Here is an 18,220-nt window from a genome sequence, read left to right on the forward strand (position 1 = left end):
GCATGATAGACTTGCTATTTAGAAATTAACTTGTCATTAAATCCAACTCCAACTAAAAAGATTTACTTAAAGAGCACCTAAGCTTGTATTTCAAATCTCCTATTGGACTCCATATGCCATATGCCTGTGTAATCTTTGTTCATCAACAAGATTACCTAAAAAGGTTTGTGCAAGGTTTATAAATAAAAAAATTAAAAAAAAAAAAAAAGATGAATTTATAACTCTTTATTTATATTGTACATGTTCAAATAATTGAATATATCCAAAAACCCTTCAGTAAAACTTTAATAATACAATAACTCAAATATATTTCATAAAAAAAAGGACATGTATACCAAAAATCATTTACGCCAAAAAATAAAAAAATGATTAGCACTTATTCACGCGAAGTATAATACAAAATTTAAAATTGAGTCATATGCTAAGCTGTGAAGTGTTAATTTAAAATCTTCCTTCTAGAGTGTCAGTTAGTTTTGGAGAGAGACCTTCAACTTTAATTCACAATTTCAAGAGCCTTTATATACTGTTCAATTCAATTACAACTCAATTTACATACAACTTCTTTACATACAAATCGTTACAAACTCAGTTCAGATTGAAGATTTTCAATAGTGTTATCCTTGCAATGTTATGCTCTTTATTAATCATTGGGTTTTTTTTTGCCCTGTATCTATTGACCTAATTATTGACTTTTTCAATTGTGGACTTGGTAATTTGGTAATTATATGCTTTGGTAATAATACTAGCTAATACTTTTATTTATACAGAAAACTACCAATCACATCTGCATTTTCACTTTCTTTGATTATATGTTCAGAAAGGGTGCTAGTCAGAGCTCTCAAACTGCATCTGTAGCAAACTGCACAAGCTCAAAAATACCTTTTTTTTTTAAAATACATTTTCTTTTCTGTAGAATTTGCACAAAAACACACAATTTGCCTTAATTTTAAATACTCAGGAAAACCACAATGCACACAAAAAATGCACAAAATGCACTGAAAAGCTGGGGTCATTTTATGAGGTTAATATTGATGCTTTAGCTGTGGTTGCAGTAAAATGAGACTTGCTGAATTGTGTTTGTGTTTCTTGCTTTAGTAATGGGATTCATTCACACTGCATGAGATACCTTTCTGTGCTCTGCAATACTATATGCATTTCTGTATAATATTTATGGTTATATACAGTGAGGAAAATAAGTATTTGAACACCCTGCTATTTTGCAAGTTCTCCCACTAAGAAATCATGGAGGGGTCTGAAATTGTCATCGTAGGTGCATGTCCACTGTGAGAGACATAATCTAAAAAAAAAAATCCAGAAATCACAATGTATGATTTTTTAACTATTTATTTGTATGATACAGCTGCAAATAAGTATTTGAACACCTGAGAAAGTCAATGTTAATATTTGGTACAGTAGCCTTTGTTTGCAATTACAGAGGTCAAACGTTTCCTGTAGTTTTTCACCAGGTTTGCACACACTGCAGGGGGATTTTGGCCCACTCCTCCACACAGATCGTCTCTAGATCAGTCAGGTTTCTGGCCTGTCGCTGAGAAACACGGAGTTTGAGCTCCCTCCAAAGATTCTCTATTGGGTTTAGGTCTGGAGACTGGCTAGGCCACGCCAGAACCTTGATATGCTTCTTACAGAGCCACTCCTTGGTTATCCTGGCTGTGTGCTTCGGGTCATTGTCATGTTGGAAGACCCAGCCTCGACCCATCTTCAATGCTCTAACTGAGGGAAGGAGGTTGTTCCCCAAAATCTCGCAATACATGTCCCCGGTCATCCTCTCCTTAATACAGTGCAGTCGCCCTGTCCAATGTTCAGAAAAACACCCCCAAAGCATGATGCTACCACCCCAATGCTTCACAGTAGGGATGGTGTTCTTGGGATGGTACTTATCATTCCTCTTCCTCCAAACACGTTTAGTGGAATTATGACCCAAAAGTTATATTTTGGTCTCATCTGACCACATGACTTTCTCCCATGACTCCTCTGGATCATCCAAATGGTCATTGGCAAACTTAAGACGTGCCTGGACACGTGCTGGTTTAAGCAGGGGAACCTTCCGTGCCATGCATGATTTCAAACCATGACGTCTTAGTGTATTACCAACAGTAACCTTGGAAACGGTGGTCCCAGCTCTTTTCAGGTCATTGACCAGCTCCTCCTGTGTAGTTCTGGACTGATTTCTCACCTTCCTTAGGATCATTGAGACCCCACGAGGTGAGATCTTGCATGGAGCCCCAGTCCGAGGGAGATTGACAGTCATGTTCAGCTTCTTCCATTTTCTAATGATTGCTCCAACAGTGGACCTTTTTTCACCAAGCTGCTTGGCAATTTCCCCGTAGCCCTTTCCAGCCATGTGGATTTTGTCTCTAGTGTCTTTGGACATCTCTTTGGTCTTGGCCATGTTAGTAGTTGGATTCTTACTGATTGTATGGGGTGGACAGGTGTCTTTATGCAGCTAACAACCTCAAACAGGTGCATCTAATTTAGGATAATAAATGTAGTGGAGGTGGACATTTTAAAGGCAGACTAACAGGTCTTTGAGGGTCAGAATTCTAGCTGATAGACAGGTGTTCAAATACTTATTTGCAGCTGTATCATACAAATAAATAGTTTAAAAATCATAAATTGTGATTTCTGGATTTTTTTTTTTAGATTATGTCTCTCACAGTGGACATGCACCTACGATGACAATTTCAGACCCCTCCATGATTTCTAAGTGGGAGAACTTGCAAAATAGCAGCGTGTTCAAATACTTATTTTCCTCACTGTATATAGGTATTGTCATAATAATGGTATTAAGAGGTGGATTGATTCAGGAAGGACACCACTGAAGGGCTACGTGTGTCTTGATTGGTCCGCAACTGAAATATCTTGTACCATTTCGGGATAAAATGGCAGAAGATGATTCCGTAATTGGAGACCATAATCGCAGAGAGTTGAATAATTGGCCGCTGTTCCTCATATGCAACAAAGAGTGGGATAAAACATAGCCAGGCAAACAAATGAAAGAGCATGCTGAAGGCTATAGGCTCAGTCTCATTCTCTCTTCCTTTAAAGGCAAGTATGAAAGAAAACAGAGCCAGAAGAGCAATGTATATATGCATCATGGCAAAGCCAGCAAATGACCCTTGATTGCACAGACGGTTCATTGTAAGAGGATCGTATTTTGATTGACTTTCATAAACTGTAAGAGGATCAAATATAAACCAGAAAAGGCAAATGAGACCTTGAACAGCAGTGAGGATGAATATGTTGACATAAGACTTATTAAACCTGCTTAAGTAGCGCTGTGTATACGGGTCAATGGACATAAAGATTAAGAATGAATGGAAGGCTGTAACTAGAATGCATGATATAGCGAGCGTGCATCCAAGACCATACATTGCCTGTTGTGTCATGCAATGTTGGGTGCTTGGATCGCCTAAAAAGACTATTACACTTCCAAAGCTTACAATTAATCCAATCTGCATAATACACAGCAAAATAAAATTTTCCTGTGTTACTTGATATGATCTGTACTTAATTAAAATGATAATTGAGGACACTAACAGAAGTATGCCTATTGCTGTTCCAATTATCGCCACAATAGAATGCCCTGCTGACCAATTCAAAATCCCCTGCCGCCATTCCACACATTCTGATGATCCAGGAAAAGAAGTACTGTTTAGACACTTCTTACACGAGGCTTGATCTGTGTGGGAAAAAAAGTGGAACATTATAAGTTTAAATGCAGGAGGATGACTAGCACAAATTTATATTCCCTACTCTATGAATGAACAAAAGTATTGAGACCCCTCAATTTTCCTGCCATATGTGGTGCTTTCCCAAAATGTTACCACATGTTTTGCATGACAATGTCCTTGTGCACAAAGTGAACTTCATGCAGATTTGGGATGGAGTGGAAGATCTTGAGTGGCCTGCTATAGAGCTCTGACTTCAACCCTACTTAACACCTTTGGGATTGTTAAATTGGAATTGGAACGCTGTTGCAGGCCTCCTCACCTACATCAGTACCTGACTTTACTAACACCTTTGGGGCTAAATGAGCACAAACCTTAATAGCCATACTCCAAAATCTAGTGGACCATCTTCCCAAAAGAATAGAGGTTATAATAACAGCAAATGAAGACTAAATGTGGAATAATATGTTTAAAAGCACAAAAAAATATTATGGTCAGGTGTCCACAAACTTTTGCACATATAGACTATATATACAATTACCACTTATTACTTATGATTTCTTTTTGTTTTGTAATGAAAATAAATAAATAAACAAAATATTGAAACTGAATAAATATATCCATCTAGCCATCCATCTACACATAAATAACATCTGGTGATGAAATATAGAGTCAAAATTAAACTTTTATTTATTTGTATTTATTTGTATTTTTCTTTGAGTGTACCTTAACTAATTATAAATATTAACAAAAGGAGCGGCTTACTTTTTTTTAATTTTATTTTTTTTATACAGTTTTAAGTGAAAGTGAATTGCTTGAAATGAGTGTTAGAAAGAGGCTTCCACAAGTAATATTACATTGGATAAGCTTGTTATTCTAAAAACTTAATAAATATTTCTGTGTTATATTCCCTATGTTATATTTGATCTAGACATACTGTATATTGATGCGACAGCTCTCATATATCGCAAATACCAGTATCTCTCCTTGAATTAAAAGAATTATCTGATCTATATTTTATCTACAGAGTCAGGTGTCTGCTCTGGATTAAAGGTAATAAAAAGCAAAAGTTTTTATGTGAATCGTCTGTGGTCCTTGCCTTTACTTAAAAATTTTACCATATATTTGATTAGCTGGACTAAGATACATCCCCCATTTAAAAAATGTTAGGACAATGTGCAAAATGTAAATAAAAACAGAATGCAATGATTTGCAACTCTCTTAAATCCATATTCTATTTTCAATAAAATGTAATAAATAAATGTTGTACCTAAATTGAGCAAAATCGTGACTTAAAAAGCAGTGTACATACCGAACCATGAATTTGTGTACCGTTACACCTCGAGATTTACTATTTTAAAATAAAATAAAAAATAATGATATTGATGGCTGAAATAGGTGTCAGAAAAATCAGGACAGGGCCATGCTTACCACTGTGTAGCATCATGTCTTCTTTTCGTATACATCTGGGAACTGAGGAGGCAGTTTCTGACAGTTGCTTGAGTTTTGGGAGAGGAATGATTTCTCAAAATTTTTCCACTTTGTCTCATTACATTTTAAATGAGCTTTGGCCCAGAGAGGATGGCAATGCATTATGTTCACGCATGCCGGATTTCTTCGCATGATAGAGATTTTACCTGCATTTGTGGATGACCTGGTAAACTGTATTCACGGACAATGATTTCTGGGGTTGTTATTAAGCCCATGCAGTGACTTCCATTTCAGAATTAAGACAAGAAAAGTTTTAATTTCAGTGCCACCTGAGGGCTTGAAGATCACCGGCATCCCATATAAATTTTCGCACTGGTCCCTTGTGCACAGAGATTTCACCAGATTTTTTGAAACCTTTGATTATATTATGTACTGTAAATTATTAGATATTCAACTGTTTTGCAATTTTATGTTATTCCATAAAAATTCTATTCTGCTAAAATTCTTCCACAATTTGTAGACCCAGTCTTTCACAAACTGGAGAAGCTCTGCCTCTCTAAGATGCACTATTTATACCCAATCATCTTACTGACCTATTGTCAAATAACCTAATTAGTTGCAAAATATTTTTTCCAAATATTTAATTTTAATAGCACTTACCAGAACATAAATTTTTTGGCCCTGTCCCAACTTTTTAAAACATGTTGGAAATTACATTATTTCTTTCCTTAAAGACATTTCAGTTTAAATATTTGATGTGTTTTCTATGTTCTATTTTGAATAAATATGGGTTTACGAGATTTGCAAATCATTGCATTCTGTTTTTATTTACATTTTACAGTGTCCCAACTTTTTGGAATTGGGGTTGAATTTGTAAAAAAAAGGCATTGTATTCAAATCAGACAGTGATATAAAACCATCGGAAACATAACAGGGAGATGGGAAAGATAGGTGTTTTGGAGCTAAATTCAATTTAATTCTTACTTTTTATATAAACCAATACATGATATAATTAGTCAGCTTTTATTGTTTACAAGGGAACCATGTTTCTTTTGGTTAAGCCAAGCTTCAGCTAGCTTGCTGAGAAAATGATAGTAATTTTTAAGATTATAACTCTAACTTTTGAACTAGTTTCTGAGATACTTAATTTTAGGATGTTTTGTTTAATTTTACATGTATTTAATTGTACTCACCCTCCTGGTCAGAATACTCTCCAGCAGTACAGTTGACACAGGTATAGCAGCATGGCTTATTTAATAAAAGCTTGTGTGTTCCTCGTAAACAATTTATTGAACACCTGGATTTGGGAACCTTAATATGAAGAGAGAGGTGTAATTTCATTACAAACCAATCCTTAATGATGCGGTTGTGCTAATTATGTATCATATATACTAATGCTTTATTTTTCTCTTACTGTGTTGTTAAACCATGATACTTTGTCCTCATAGACATAGATATTGTTACTGCTAATAAGGTATTTCCCAACCACTTCAAGTACTCTTTCCTCACCGTTCTTCTTCCACATGACAAAATCGTAACCGTTTTCAAAATCACCATCTTTATTAAAGGAATATGTCTGGTCATCCACGGTGAAGTTTATCTCACGAAGAATGCTTATAAGCTGAACATAAAAGTGATGAAAACGTTTGTAAAATACAAACAACACAGATCACAGAAGGCAGACAGTCAGTTTACATTTGTAAGAAATTCATGACCTTATGTGTAATTGTTTTTCTGAATTTGTACAATGTATGCATGCTGTTACTTTAAGTAGAATTTATGTTATATAACATAAGTTATTTTGGAATTTGTGTTTAAAACCTTGCCTGTGCAAACCCATAGCACTCCAAAAAGTTTTATTGGTATTAAAAATTGATTGTTACCTTCCAAGGCAGGAAGTTACTGTTTTCAGAGCAAGATGTGCTGTTGCATTTTAAAAGCTTCTTGATGGCATTAGCAATGGCGTAGATTGCCACTCTCTGAGTGTAAGCTATTGTCAGATCCACATTCTGAAGAAGATAGTTATCATCTGTCTCGTTGCAATCTGGATGAAATGAGCTCACTGGTTGCTGACTCTGGTTGCAGTTGGAGCGAATTTGTTTGTACTCACTGATGTAATCATTCCTTGCCCCTGGACTTGGCCTAAGGTTCCCCAGATAGTCTTTAAAGCCAGGAATATTCCCTGTGACAAACGTAAAACCTAATATGTCTCCCACTTTGTTAATGTCTTTCATCTTCATTAAAAATCGTGTTGTAGACCAGGCATCACTAGAAATCCAGACACGACTAATGTTTCTCTTAATCATCTCCTCAAATAACATCTGGACATGTTCTGGTCTTAGAATAAGCAGAATGACTGTGGCATTCGAGGACTCAATCCGATCAGCTGCCATTTTTATTTTCTCTTTAATATTCATCAAACCTAAGTAATTTGGTAACACTTCATGGAACTGAATACACACAAGTTCATCCTGTAAATCCTTTACAAAGTTCTCAAAGACTGCTCTGCCATAATCATCATCCAGGGTAACCACTCCAACCCAGTTCCAGGAATAATGTGTCATGAGCTTGACCAGTGCCTGAGTCTGGTACACATCATTCGGAACAACGCGGAAAAAGGAAGCATAGCGTAATTTGTCACTCAGTACTGGTGCAGTAGAACTGCAACTAATCTGTAAAGGTAGTAAAAAAAATATTAATTAAAAAAGTGTACATAGAAATTTGCATTTACACACACACACACACACACACACGCACACACGCACACACGCACACACACACATGCACACAGAGACATATCTATATACACTACATTGCCAAAAGTATTCACCAGACTTTTCCTGCCCTAGGTGGTTCTTTTCCAAACTGTTACCACAAAGCTGGAGGCACTCAATGTATCTCTAGATGCACTATATTCAAATTTTGCGTTCACTTGAACTTGGAAACCCAAACCTGCTCCAGCATGGCAATGCCACTGTGCACAAAGTGAGCTCCTTGAAGATATGGTTGACATGCTTTGGAGAGGAAGATCTTGAGTGGCCTGCTATAGAGCTCTGATCTCATCCCTACTGAACACCTTAGGGATGAATTGGAAAACTGACTGCACCCCAGGTCATCAGTACCTGACTTTCATAATACCCTAGTGGCTGATAAACACAAATATCCATAAGCACATGCCAAAATCTAGTGGAACATCTTCCCAGAAGAGTGGAGGGAGTTATACAAGCAAATTGGGACTAAATATTGAATGCACTGCTCAAAAATCACATACCATAATTATGACCAGGTGACCCAATACATTTGGCAATGTCGTGTATATATAGTGTGACTATCTTTGCAATACACTTGCACAAAGTGAGGATCAGGATTGTAGGATCAGAGTCAGTTGTATGATCAACCAATTATATCAAGCAGGTGCTGATGATAATACATTTTATATGCACATTGAAACACAATCATTTAGTTAAAACAGCAACAAAACACAAAGTAGTTACACTGCATCAGAAAGCTCTTTTTCAGGCAAAAATTTTAAAGAAGGCTGAGGTTTCAAGATGTGCTGTTCAACCTATTTTGAAGGATCACAAAGAAACTGGCTGCATGATCTTCAAGGGTTCACAATTTTTTAAACATCGCTCTATGTGTCTGTTGAAATTATTTATTTTTTGCTGGACCTAGTACATATCTTTTTTTTTTTGTCAATGTCTATTTTAAAAGTCAAAATTTCTGTATATTCAGTATTAAATCGCAATTTATTTGAAAATAGAATTAAAATAATTAAAAGTATTTTCAAAACACAAATTTATATCAGTTTTTCAGATGGAACCAACTCTAGTAAAGCTGAAAAAAAAGGTTTCAATATTTTTACCTGGGGAATCATGTAGAGACTGAGTAGCTTTGCAACAGGAATAGACAATTCTGAGTATCTTTCACCCAAGAATACTTTTATGGGTGAAGTGAAGTTTGTGTAATCAGAGAGGACAGCAGGTGACCCATTAACAGCAAGCATGCGCTCCACACATTCCAAAGCTTTGGTACCATATGCACAAGCATCACACATCAGATATCCAAGATTGATACCAGGAAGGAAGCTAGAGTTATTGATCTCTTCAATTGTGTAAATTGCAGCTAAAGACGTTACAAATGGTATATAATCATAGCTAGAAAGAAAAAAACAGGTTAGAAAGAGGCGCACTTAAAAGCAGCATATATATATATATATATATATATATATATATATATATATATATATATATATATATATATATATATATATAGTACAGACCAAAAGTTTATATATATTATATATACAGTACAGATCAAAAGTTTGGACACACCTGCTTATTCAAAGAGTTTTCTTTATTTTCATGACTATGAAAATTCACACTGAGTCACACTGAAGGCATCAAAACTATGAATTAACACATGTGGAATTATATACATAACAAAAAAGTGAACTGAAAATGTCGTATTGTAGGTTCTTCAAAGTAGGCATCAAGAGAATGCCAATCGTGTGCAAAGCAGTAATCTAAGCAAAAGGTGGCTACTTTGAAGAACCTACAATATGACATATTTTCAGTTGTTTCACACTTTTTTGTTATGTATATAATTCCACATGTCTGTACTGTATTAAACACATTACTGTACTGTATATATACATATATAAACACATTACATTTTTCCTTAATACTCACTCATTGCAAGTATACATTTCTGGACTTGTCCGATTTTCAAGGGCTTTTACATTAGAATGAACTGATTCTAGAATTCCTATGACAATGTCACCCTGCAAATAAGCTCCAAAATGAGACTGCATTAAATCACAATGTGCCATTAATCCTATCATTACAGGTAGCCCCAGGACATAAAGATACAGATGAGGACTGCAGGTTGCCATGTTGTGGAGAAGTGAAAACTGACCTTCTATTTCACACTGGTGAAATAAAAATGTAGTCTGAAATGGGAGGGAAAAGGGAAAAGGGACGCCCTTCATTTGTTTTAAAAAGTCGTAGAACAGGTACAACAGCCACTGAAAGAATGGTAACCATTACTGTGCTGAATACAGTCACTTACTGAAAGTGGCATTAAAATACTGAAGAATTATCATAGAAAAAGAAAACTGCAAGATGTGCTTACATGAACTGTATGTAATGTGTGTAAATTACATAGTGGTTTATTATTCTTCAAAAACAAAAGAGTTCCATATAAAAGCTATAAAAGCTCCAAAGTTCCATTCTGAGCTCAGGTTCCTCTTTTTTGATGTTGTTAAATGTAAAAATGTGTCATTTGTGAACATTTGAGGGTATCTGATACATTTAGATAGTTATTCATGCGAAACCACCCCACTTTAAACATGCTTATTTTTTTTTAACATCATGCTGACACTAAGATATTTTGAATTTAAATAATTAAAACTAAATGGCATCAGTTTCTGCATAAATACGCTATGACATTTTAAATTAAAAATTTATTGCAGAATTGCTTCAATTTAATATTTATGTAGTAAATACTGGTATTCATGCCTTTAACAGACAATTTACATATCTTACATTTAGCAAATATAAATAAAAAGACGATATATATAAAAAATATATATACGCATTTAAGGTTGGGAGATCAAGCCCCAGTATGGCCAAGCTGTAACTTTTTGGGCCCTTGAGCAGGGCCCTTACCCTCTGTTCTCCAGGGTTGACCTGTGCTCCAACCCCTGCTGGGATATGCGAAGAAAGAATTTTACTGTGCTGCATAAGTATAAGGCCATAGGTGAAATGATTAGAAAATTAATGTGGTACTCAGTGGATTTGTTTTGGATTTAATGTGGCAATTTATTTTTTCATCATGCACTCATTCTGCATTTTTTCAGCTCATACATAGTTCAAAAAGTTTCTTTTCACTACATTACTTGACAAACCAGAAAAACTGCATGCATTGGTGACAGGATGAGATTTGCATATTTGCGTATTTGCCTATTACTTTACTTTTTTTTTTTTTTTTTTTGCATCACTTAATATTTGGAGTATGTGCCACAATCCCACTAGTGTTAGTGGCTAACATAAAGTGGCTTTATCTTTTATTAATTATTATTTGTTCTAATGCTTACAGGTGCATCTCAATAAATTTTAATATCTTTAAAAAGTTTATTTATTTTAGTATTCATTACAAAAAACATGAAACTTGTATATTATATAGATTTATCACACACAGACTAATATATTTCAAGTGTTTATTTCTTTTAATTTTGATGATTATGGCTTACAGCTAATGAAAACCCAAAATTCAGTAGCTCAGAAAATTTGAATATTACTTAAGACAAATAAATATATAAAATATTAATAATAATATAAAAAACATTTTGGATGTTGGACTACTGAAAAGAATGTACATGTACAGAACTCAATACTCAGTTGGGGCTTCCTTTCCATGATTTACTGCAGTACTGACATGTTATGAAAGCCCAGCTTGCTCTGATAGCAGCCTTCAGCTCTTCTACGTTGTTGGGTCTGGTGTCTCATATCTTCCTCTTTACAATACCCAATAGACTGTCTAAGGGGGTTTTAGTTTGCTGCCAAATTAAGCAGATGGACAACCATGGTCAGTAAACCAGGTATTAACACTTTTGGCAGTGTGGGCAGGTGCCCTGTTGCAAATTAAAATCAGCATCTCCATAAAGCTGGTCAGCAGAAAGAAGCATGAAGCACTCTAAAACATACTGGTAGATGACCTTGGACCTGATAAAACACAGTGGACCAACACCAGCAGATGACATGACTCCCCAAACCACCATTGACTGTGAAAACTTTACACTGGACCTCAAGTGTCAGGGTGCGAGTGAAACTGGAGGTGGAAGCCGGAGTACAGCTCGCTCGGGTTTTAATGACAAGAGCGAGGGAGAGAAACACACACACACACACACACACACACGCGCACACGGCAGTCCTTTGGCTGAGAAAGTCCAAGGTGCGCTGGAGAGAAGCGTAGCTGATCCGAGATGCGCGGGGAGGAGAAGCGCAGCCGGTACAGGATAGCGGAGTCCGGATGGAACGGATAACATAGAGTTCTGTATGAAACACTGAACACATAAGCATGCAGCGGCACGTAATGTCCAACACGTTTAATAACGAACGGGGTGTGAGTGAGAGGTTTATGTAGGAGCGGGGTGGAGTGATGATGATGAGTCCCAGGTGTTCATAGTTAAGCCTGGAGCTCCAGAGAGAGCGGAGGGATGAAAGCCACAAAAGGGGGGCGTGGCAGGTGGATCCCTGACATCAAGCAACTTGAATTCTTTGGCTCTTCTCCTCCAGACTCTGGGACCTTGATTTCTAAATGAAATGCAAAATTTTCTTTGGTTTTATCTGAAAAGACGACTTTGGCCCACTGAGCAACAGTCCAGTCCTTTTGTTACCTTTGCCCAGGTAAAACACCTCTGGCATTGTTTCTGGTTCAGGAGCGGTTTGACACAAGGTATGCATCAGTTGTATCACTCTTTGTGAATCTATCCAAATTCTTGAATGGGCTTTGTTTCACCTTTTTCTACCACATTTTTTCTTTCCATTCAACTTTCCATTAATGTGTTTGATACAGCACTCTGTGAACAGCAGCTTCTTTAGCGATGACCTTTTATGTCTTACCCTCCATGTGCAGGGTGTCAATGATTGTCTTCTGGACAACTGTCAAGTCAACAGTCTTCCCCCATGATTGTGTACCCTGAACCAGAGTGAGACAGTATTTAAAGGCTCAGGAAACCTTTGCAGGTGCCTGGATTTAACTAGCTGATTAGAGTGTGACACCACGAGTCCCCAATATTGAACTTTTTCACAATATTCAAATCTTCTGAGATACTGAATTTTGGGTTTTCATAAGCTGTGAATGATCAAAATTAAAAGAAATACACACTTAAAATATATCATTCTGTTTGTGATGAATCTATATAATATACAAGTGTAATTTTTTGTATTGAATTACTAAAATAAATAATCTTTTTAATGATATTCAAATATATTGAGATGCACCTGCATATTTCTAGAGCAGTAAATGCTACTTTTGATCATGTTTGGATATTTCTTCTCTGTAGTGTCTGCAAAAAATATGCTAAGGCAATCAAAATTTACATGCATATGTGGTGTTGTGCATGCTGCATGTTGAAAGCACACAACAACGAGAGTGGATGCAAGTGCAGGCGAGAGTATTTATTATATAATCAGTCAGACAATCCAAATCGTAGGGCAAAATTGTACACTTAATAGAGGCAGTGGTCGGGTGACTGGCAAACAACAAATTGAGGACAAAACGTGGAATGTGAAACGAGAAACTAAAAGAAAGTTTTAAAACTGTGAACCCATGAAAATAAAACTGTGGACATAAACGTGAACATGAAACATATATATACACGCAGTAATCAACGCCAAAAGTAGGAACAGCTGTAAGGAAAGATACATTACAACACAACCAACCAGGGTGGAGACATGACATGAAAACCAACTACATGTGCCACAAACAAAATAAAAGCACATGGTACATACAGAAATGCAGAACTATAGTAGCTATAGTATCTCACAAAAATCAGTACACCCCTCACATTTCAGCAACCATTTTAGTATATCTTCTCAAGGGACAATACTATAGAAATAATACTTGGATATATTTTAGAGCAGGGGTGGCCAACCAGTCAGAGACAGAGAGCCACATTTTTTACTATGTTACCGCAAAGAGCCACATCATACACATGGGAACACATGAACATCACCATCCCTTCCTCTTACACACACACACACACACACACACACACACACACACACACACACACACACACACACACACACACACACACACACACACACACACACATCTCTGCTCAGCCGGATTTATTGTAAATGTCACACACCAACATGATAATGACAGAAATTGACTCCTACAGTACTAAGACCACAGGCCAGTCATTTTCAACAATGAACATTGTGTGCACTGTCTCACACACACACAAACTCTTAGTTCAACCAAGTCCACAAACAAAAATATAATAATTTACAATAGTGTTTTTTTTTTACTATGCATGTTACTTAGTGGGACTTTTGGCATTCCTTGCCTTGAACAATCCCCTTCAAATCTGCCTCGTATTCCGTTGTTGCCACTCGAAGCAATTCTTTCACATGGGTGTCAGTCAGAACAGATCAATGCTTTGATTTCACGTGTTTCAGGGTAGAAAACACAGACTTTGTTTGTGGGTTTTTTAATGTGCGTGTTCACTTCGCTTGAGTTCAATATCGGTATTTTTGTCAAATGCGCATGTGTGTGAGATTTATATACCGCAGTGGTGGGCAATTAATCTTTGCAAGGGGCCACATGAGAAACCTGAATTGTGTCAGAGGGCCACACCAACGATATTAATTTAGGGATGCACTGAAATGAAAATTCAATTCAAAAAGCAACGAAATCCATAATTTTTTGTGTTATGCCTTTTGCCTTGGCACCATCACTGGAAAACTTTCCTGCCTTATCAAAAACGTCCTCTACAGACGGATTGCGCATGCTCGGATTGACTTTACTTTTCTGTGCCACGTTCTTCTGATATTTGGATTTGTTTGGATTTCAGGTGATAAATTAAACCCAACTTGGAGAAACTCTTTGCAGATACACCCCCTATTAAAATTTCAGCATTGCATGTTTTGCAAATCGCTATCCGCACACCGCAGACATGTTGGCTCTTATCCATATAACTGTGTGCTGGCTGCGCTTTTTTATTGCGTCATTACAATTGTGTTTCTGCCGTGTTGTTTCGGTGATTTAGGTATTTCAGCCGAAAATGTTCGGTGCATCCCTGTAATTTGTGATTGGCCTCACGCCGGATGTGGCCCGCGGGCCGTAGTTTACACAGGTCTGATATACCGCAAAGTTTCCCAGTAGGGGCAAGCTCATTTACGTCTTAAAAAAAACGTATTGAACTCAAGCGAAGCGAACACGCACATAAAAAAACAAACAAACACAAACTTCGATATGAACGTAAGAGCCGCATGAAACCAGCCAAAGAGCCGCATGCAGTTTTCGAGCCGCGGGTTGGCCACCCCTGTTTTAGAGTAGTCAAAAATAACTCAATATATAGCCATTATTGTCAAAATAGCTGGTAACAAAAATGAGTACACAATAAGTGATGATAGCTTTACGTCATGTTTTGCATGGTAACCACACGTCCTATTCATCATGTTCATGTTTTTGTCTGCTTGATAGCACCATTCAAATTTTGTATCTGGTATTAGAGCAGTTAAAATTTGATGCTTTGAGAACAATTCTCTCATACTGACCACTGGATGTTCAACATGGTACCTCATAGCAAAGAACTCTGAGAATTAGAATTGTTGCTCTCCACAAAGATGCCTAGACAATAAGAAGATTGGAAGCACCCTGAAACTGAGTTACTGTACAGTGACCAGAGTCATACAGAGGTTTTCTAAGATGGTTTCCACTTGGAACAGGCCTAGCAAGGGTTCATCAAAGAAGTTGAGTCCTTGTGCTGTGCGTCAGATGCAGATTCTGCTTAAAAAAAGAGAAGCATGAGTGCTGCCAGACTAAGATAAACTTTAGATGGTTCAGATGGTGTCCAGCATGTGTGGCGACGCCCTGGTAAGGAGTACCAAGAACATTATGGTGGTAGCATCATGGTTTGGGGCTGCATGAGTGCTGCTGGTACTAGGGAGCTGCGGTTCATTGAGGGAAACATAGATTTCAACATGTACTGTGACATTTTATAGCAGAACATGATACCCTCCCTTTTGAAACTGAGCTGAATGGCAGGTTTCTAACATAATAACGACCCCAAACACACCACCACGACAACTGCCTTTCTGAAGAAGCTGAAGATGTAGTTGATGGAGCGGCCAAGTTTGTCTACAGAACTGAACTCTATTGAGCACCTATGGGCAGAGGTTGCAAAAATACACACATCCTTTACTTAAGTAGAAGTACAGATACTCATGATTTAAAATACTCGGGTGAAAGTTGAAGTACTGATTATACATTTTTACTTAAGTGAAAGTAAAGAAGTCTTGGCTCTAACATGTACTTAAGTAAAAAGTAGTTATTACTTCCACCTGTTTTAGCTGTTAACTGGACCTTACATCATATTAATATTTGATAGATAGATAGATAGATAGATAGATAGATAGATAGATAGATAGATAGATAGATAGATAGATAGATAGATCGAAAGATAGATAGATAGATAGATCGATCGATCTTTATTGTCATTGCATTGTACAGGTACACAGCAACGAAATGCAGTTTGGCATCTACCAGAAGTGCAAAAAGTAGCAATCGTGCAAATAGTGCAGATAAATATGTAGCATATGTACAGCATGTGATATATATGTAAGCATATGTACAGTGATTAAATATAAAGGCTATATCAGTGCAGAGACGTGTGGACATCATTAAGAGCCTTTGCTATGTTTCCACACGGACAGTTAATGAGGTGATACCGGAGAAAGGGCACCTCGTCAAGTCAAGAAGCTTATATATATATATATATATATATATATATATATATATATATATATATATATATATATATATATATATATATATATATACACAGTGAGGAAAATAAGTATTTGAACACCCTGCTATTTTGCAAGTTCTCCCACTTAGAGTGGGAGACTTACAGTGGGAGACTTCCACTTACAGTGGCTCTGTAAGAAGCATATCAAGGTTCTGGCGTGGCCTAGCCAGTCTCCAGACCTAAACCCAATAGAGAATCTTTGGAGGGAGCTCAAACTCCGCGTTTCTCAGCGACAGGCCAGAAACCTGACTGATCTAGAGAAGATCTGTGTGGAGGAGTGGGCCAAAATCCCTCCTGCAGTGTGTGCAAACCTGGTGAAAAACTACAGGAAACGTTTGACCTCTGTAATTGCAAACAAAGGCTACTGTACCAAATATTAACATTGACTTTCTCAGGTGTTCAAATACTTATTTGCAGCTGTATCATACAAATAAATAGTTAAAAAAAATCATATATTGTGATTTCTGGATTTTTTTTTTTTATTATGTCTCTCACAGTGGACATGCACCTACGATGACAATTTCAGACCCCTTCATGATTTCTAAGTGGGAGAACTTGCAAAATAGCAGGGTGTTCAAATACTTATTTTCCTTACTGTATATAAATATAAATACAAAACGAATTAAAAATGTTGTTATCTAATGAATGTATCCAGGCTGAAGATCCACATATAGAACACAAGCAGAGAAAAAATGATGATGATCATGAATGTGTCTGTTCTCAGTCATGTTCTCATCACTGACTCCCTCTGTCTCATCCACATTAACCCCAAACTTCTAACTGCCTTCTGCCTGATGATTCTTCTCTTCGTTAAGAGTGAGAGTCAGGACTTTATACACCAGCGGATTGAAAAAGACGCGCAGTAACAGGAAATCGGTTGTTCGGCTAAAATCAGCGCGCAGTGAAAAGAAACATTTATATTTCACCAAATCAATGGATTAAAACTAAAGTAACAAGCCGGTTTTAAAAATGTAAGAAGTAAAAACTACAGATATTTGTGTAAAAATGTAATGAGTAAAAGTAAAAAGTTGTCTGAAAAATAAATAGTGGAGTAAAGTACTGATACCAGAAAAATCTACTTAAGTACAGTAACAAAGTATTTGTACTCCGTTACTTCCCACCTCTGCCTATGGGGCATTCTCAAGTGGCAGGTGGAGAAGCATCCATTGTCTAACGTCCAGCAGCTGTGTGGTGTCATTATGAAGAATTACATACACAGGAGGATTAACACAGTACTAGATAACAATGGTATTCATACAAAATATTAACACTTTGGACACAGTTTTGACATGTTGACTTTTGTCAGAGGACAGTAAATCTGCACTGCTATACAAGCTGCACATTGATTACTCCAAAATAGTACTCCAAAAGTTTTATTTCTATAGTATTGCCCCTTAAGAAGATATACTAAAATGGTTGCTGAAATATGAGGGGTGTACAAATGTTTGTATAGATATTGTAAGTTTATATAATGGTAATTACTAGGGCTTTCAAAATTAACGCTTTAATAATAACGCAAATGTATTTTAATGGCACAAATTTTATGAATGTGCGA

The 18,220-nt window shown here is 36.6% G+C and overlaps 1 protein-coding gene across 1 annotated transcript; it reads right to left on the bottom strand.

Annotated features, from left to right (window-relative positions):
* Positions 1–2,793: 2,793 nt before the first annotated feature.
* olfcb1 (olfactory receptor C family, b1) lies at positions 2,794–10,515 on the bottom strand. The gene is made up of 6 exons (XM_083561873.1): positions 9,812–10,515; positions 8,986–9,277; positions 7,004–7,792; positions 6,535–6,741; positions 6,314–6,431; positions 2,794–3,700 (listed from the first exon to the last, which is right to left on the bottom strand). The coding sequence occupies exons 1-6, from the start codon at positions 10,108–10,110 to the stop codon at positions 2,805–2,807; spliced, it is 2,601 nt and encodes an 866-aa protein (XP_083417999.1). The 5' UTR covers positions 10,111–10,515; the 3' UTR covers positions 2,794–2,804.
* Between the last annotated feature and the right edge of the window lie 7,705 nt (positions 10,516–18,220).

This window comes from Silurus aristotelis (genome assembly GCF_946808225.1).
Source record: "Silurus aristotelis genome assembly, chromosome: 15".
NCBI lineage: Eukaryota > Metazoa > Chordata > Actinopteri > Siluriformes > Siluridae > Silurus > Silurus aristotelis.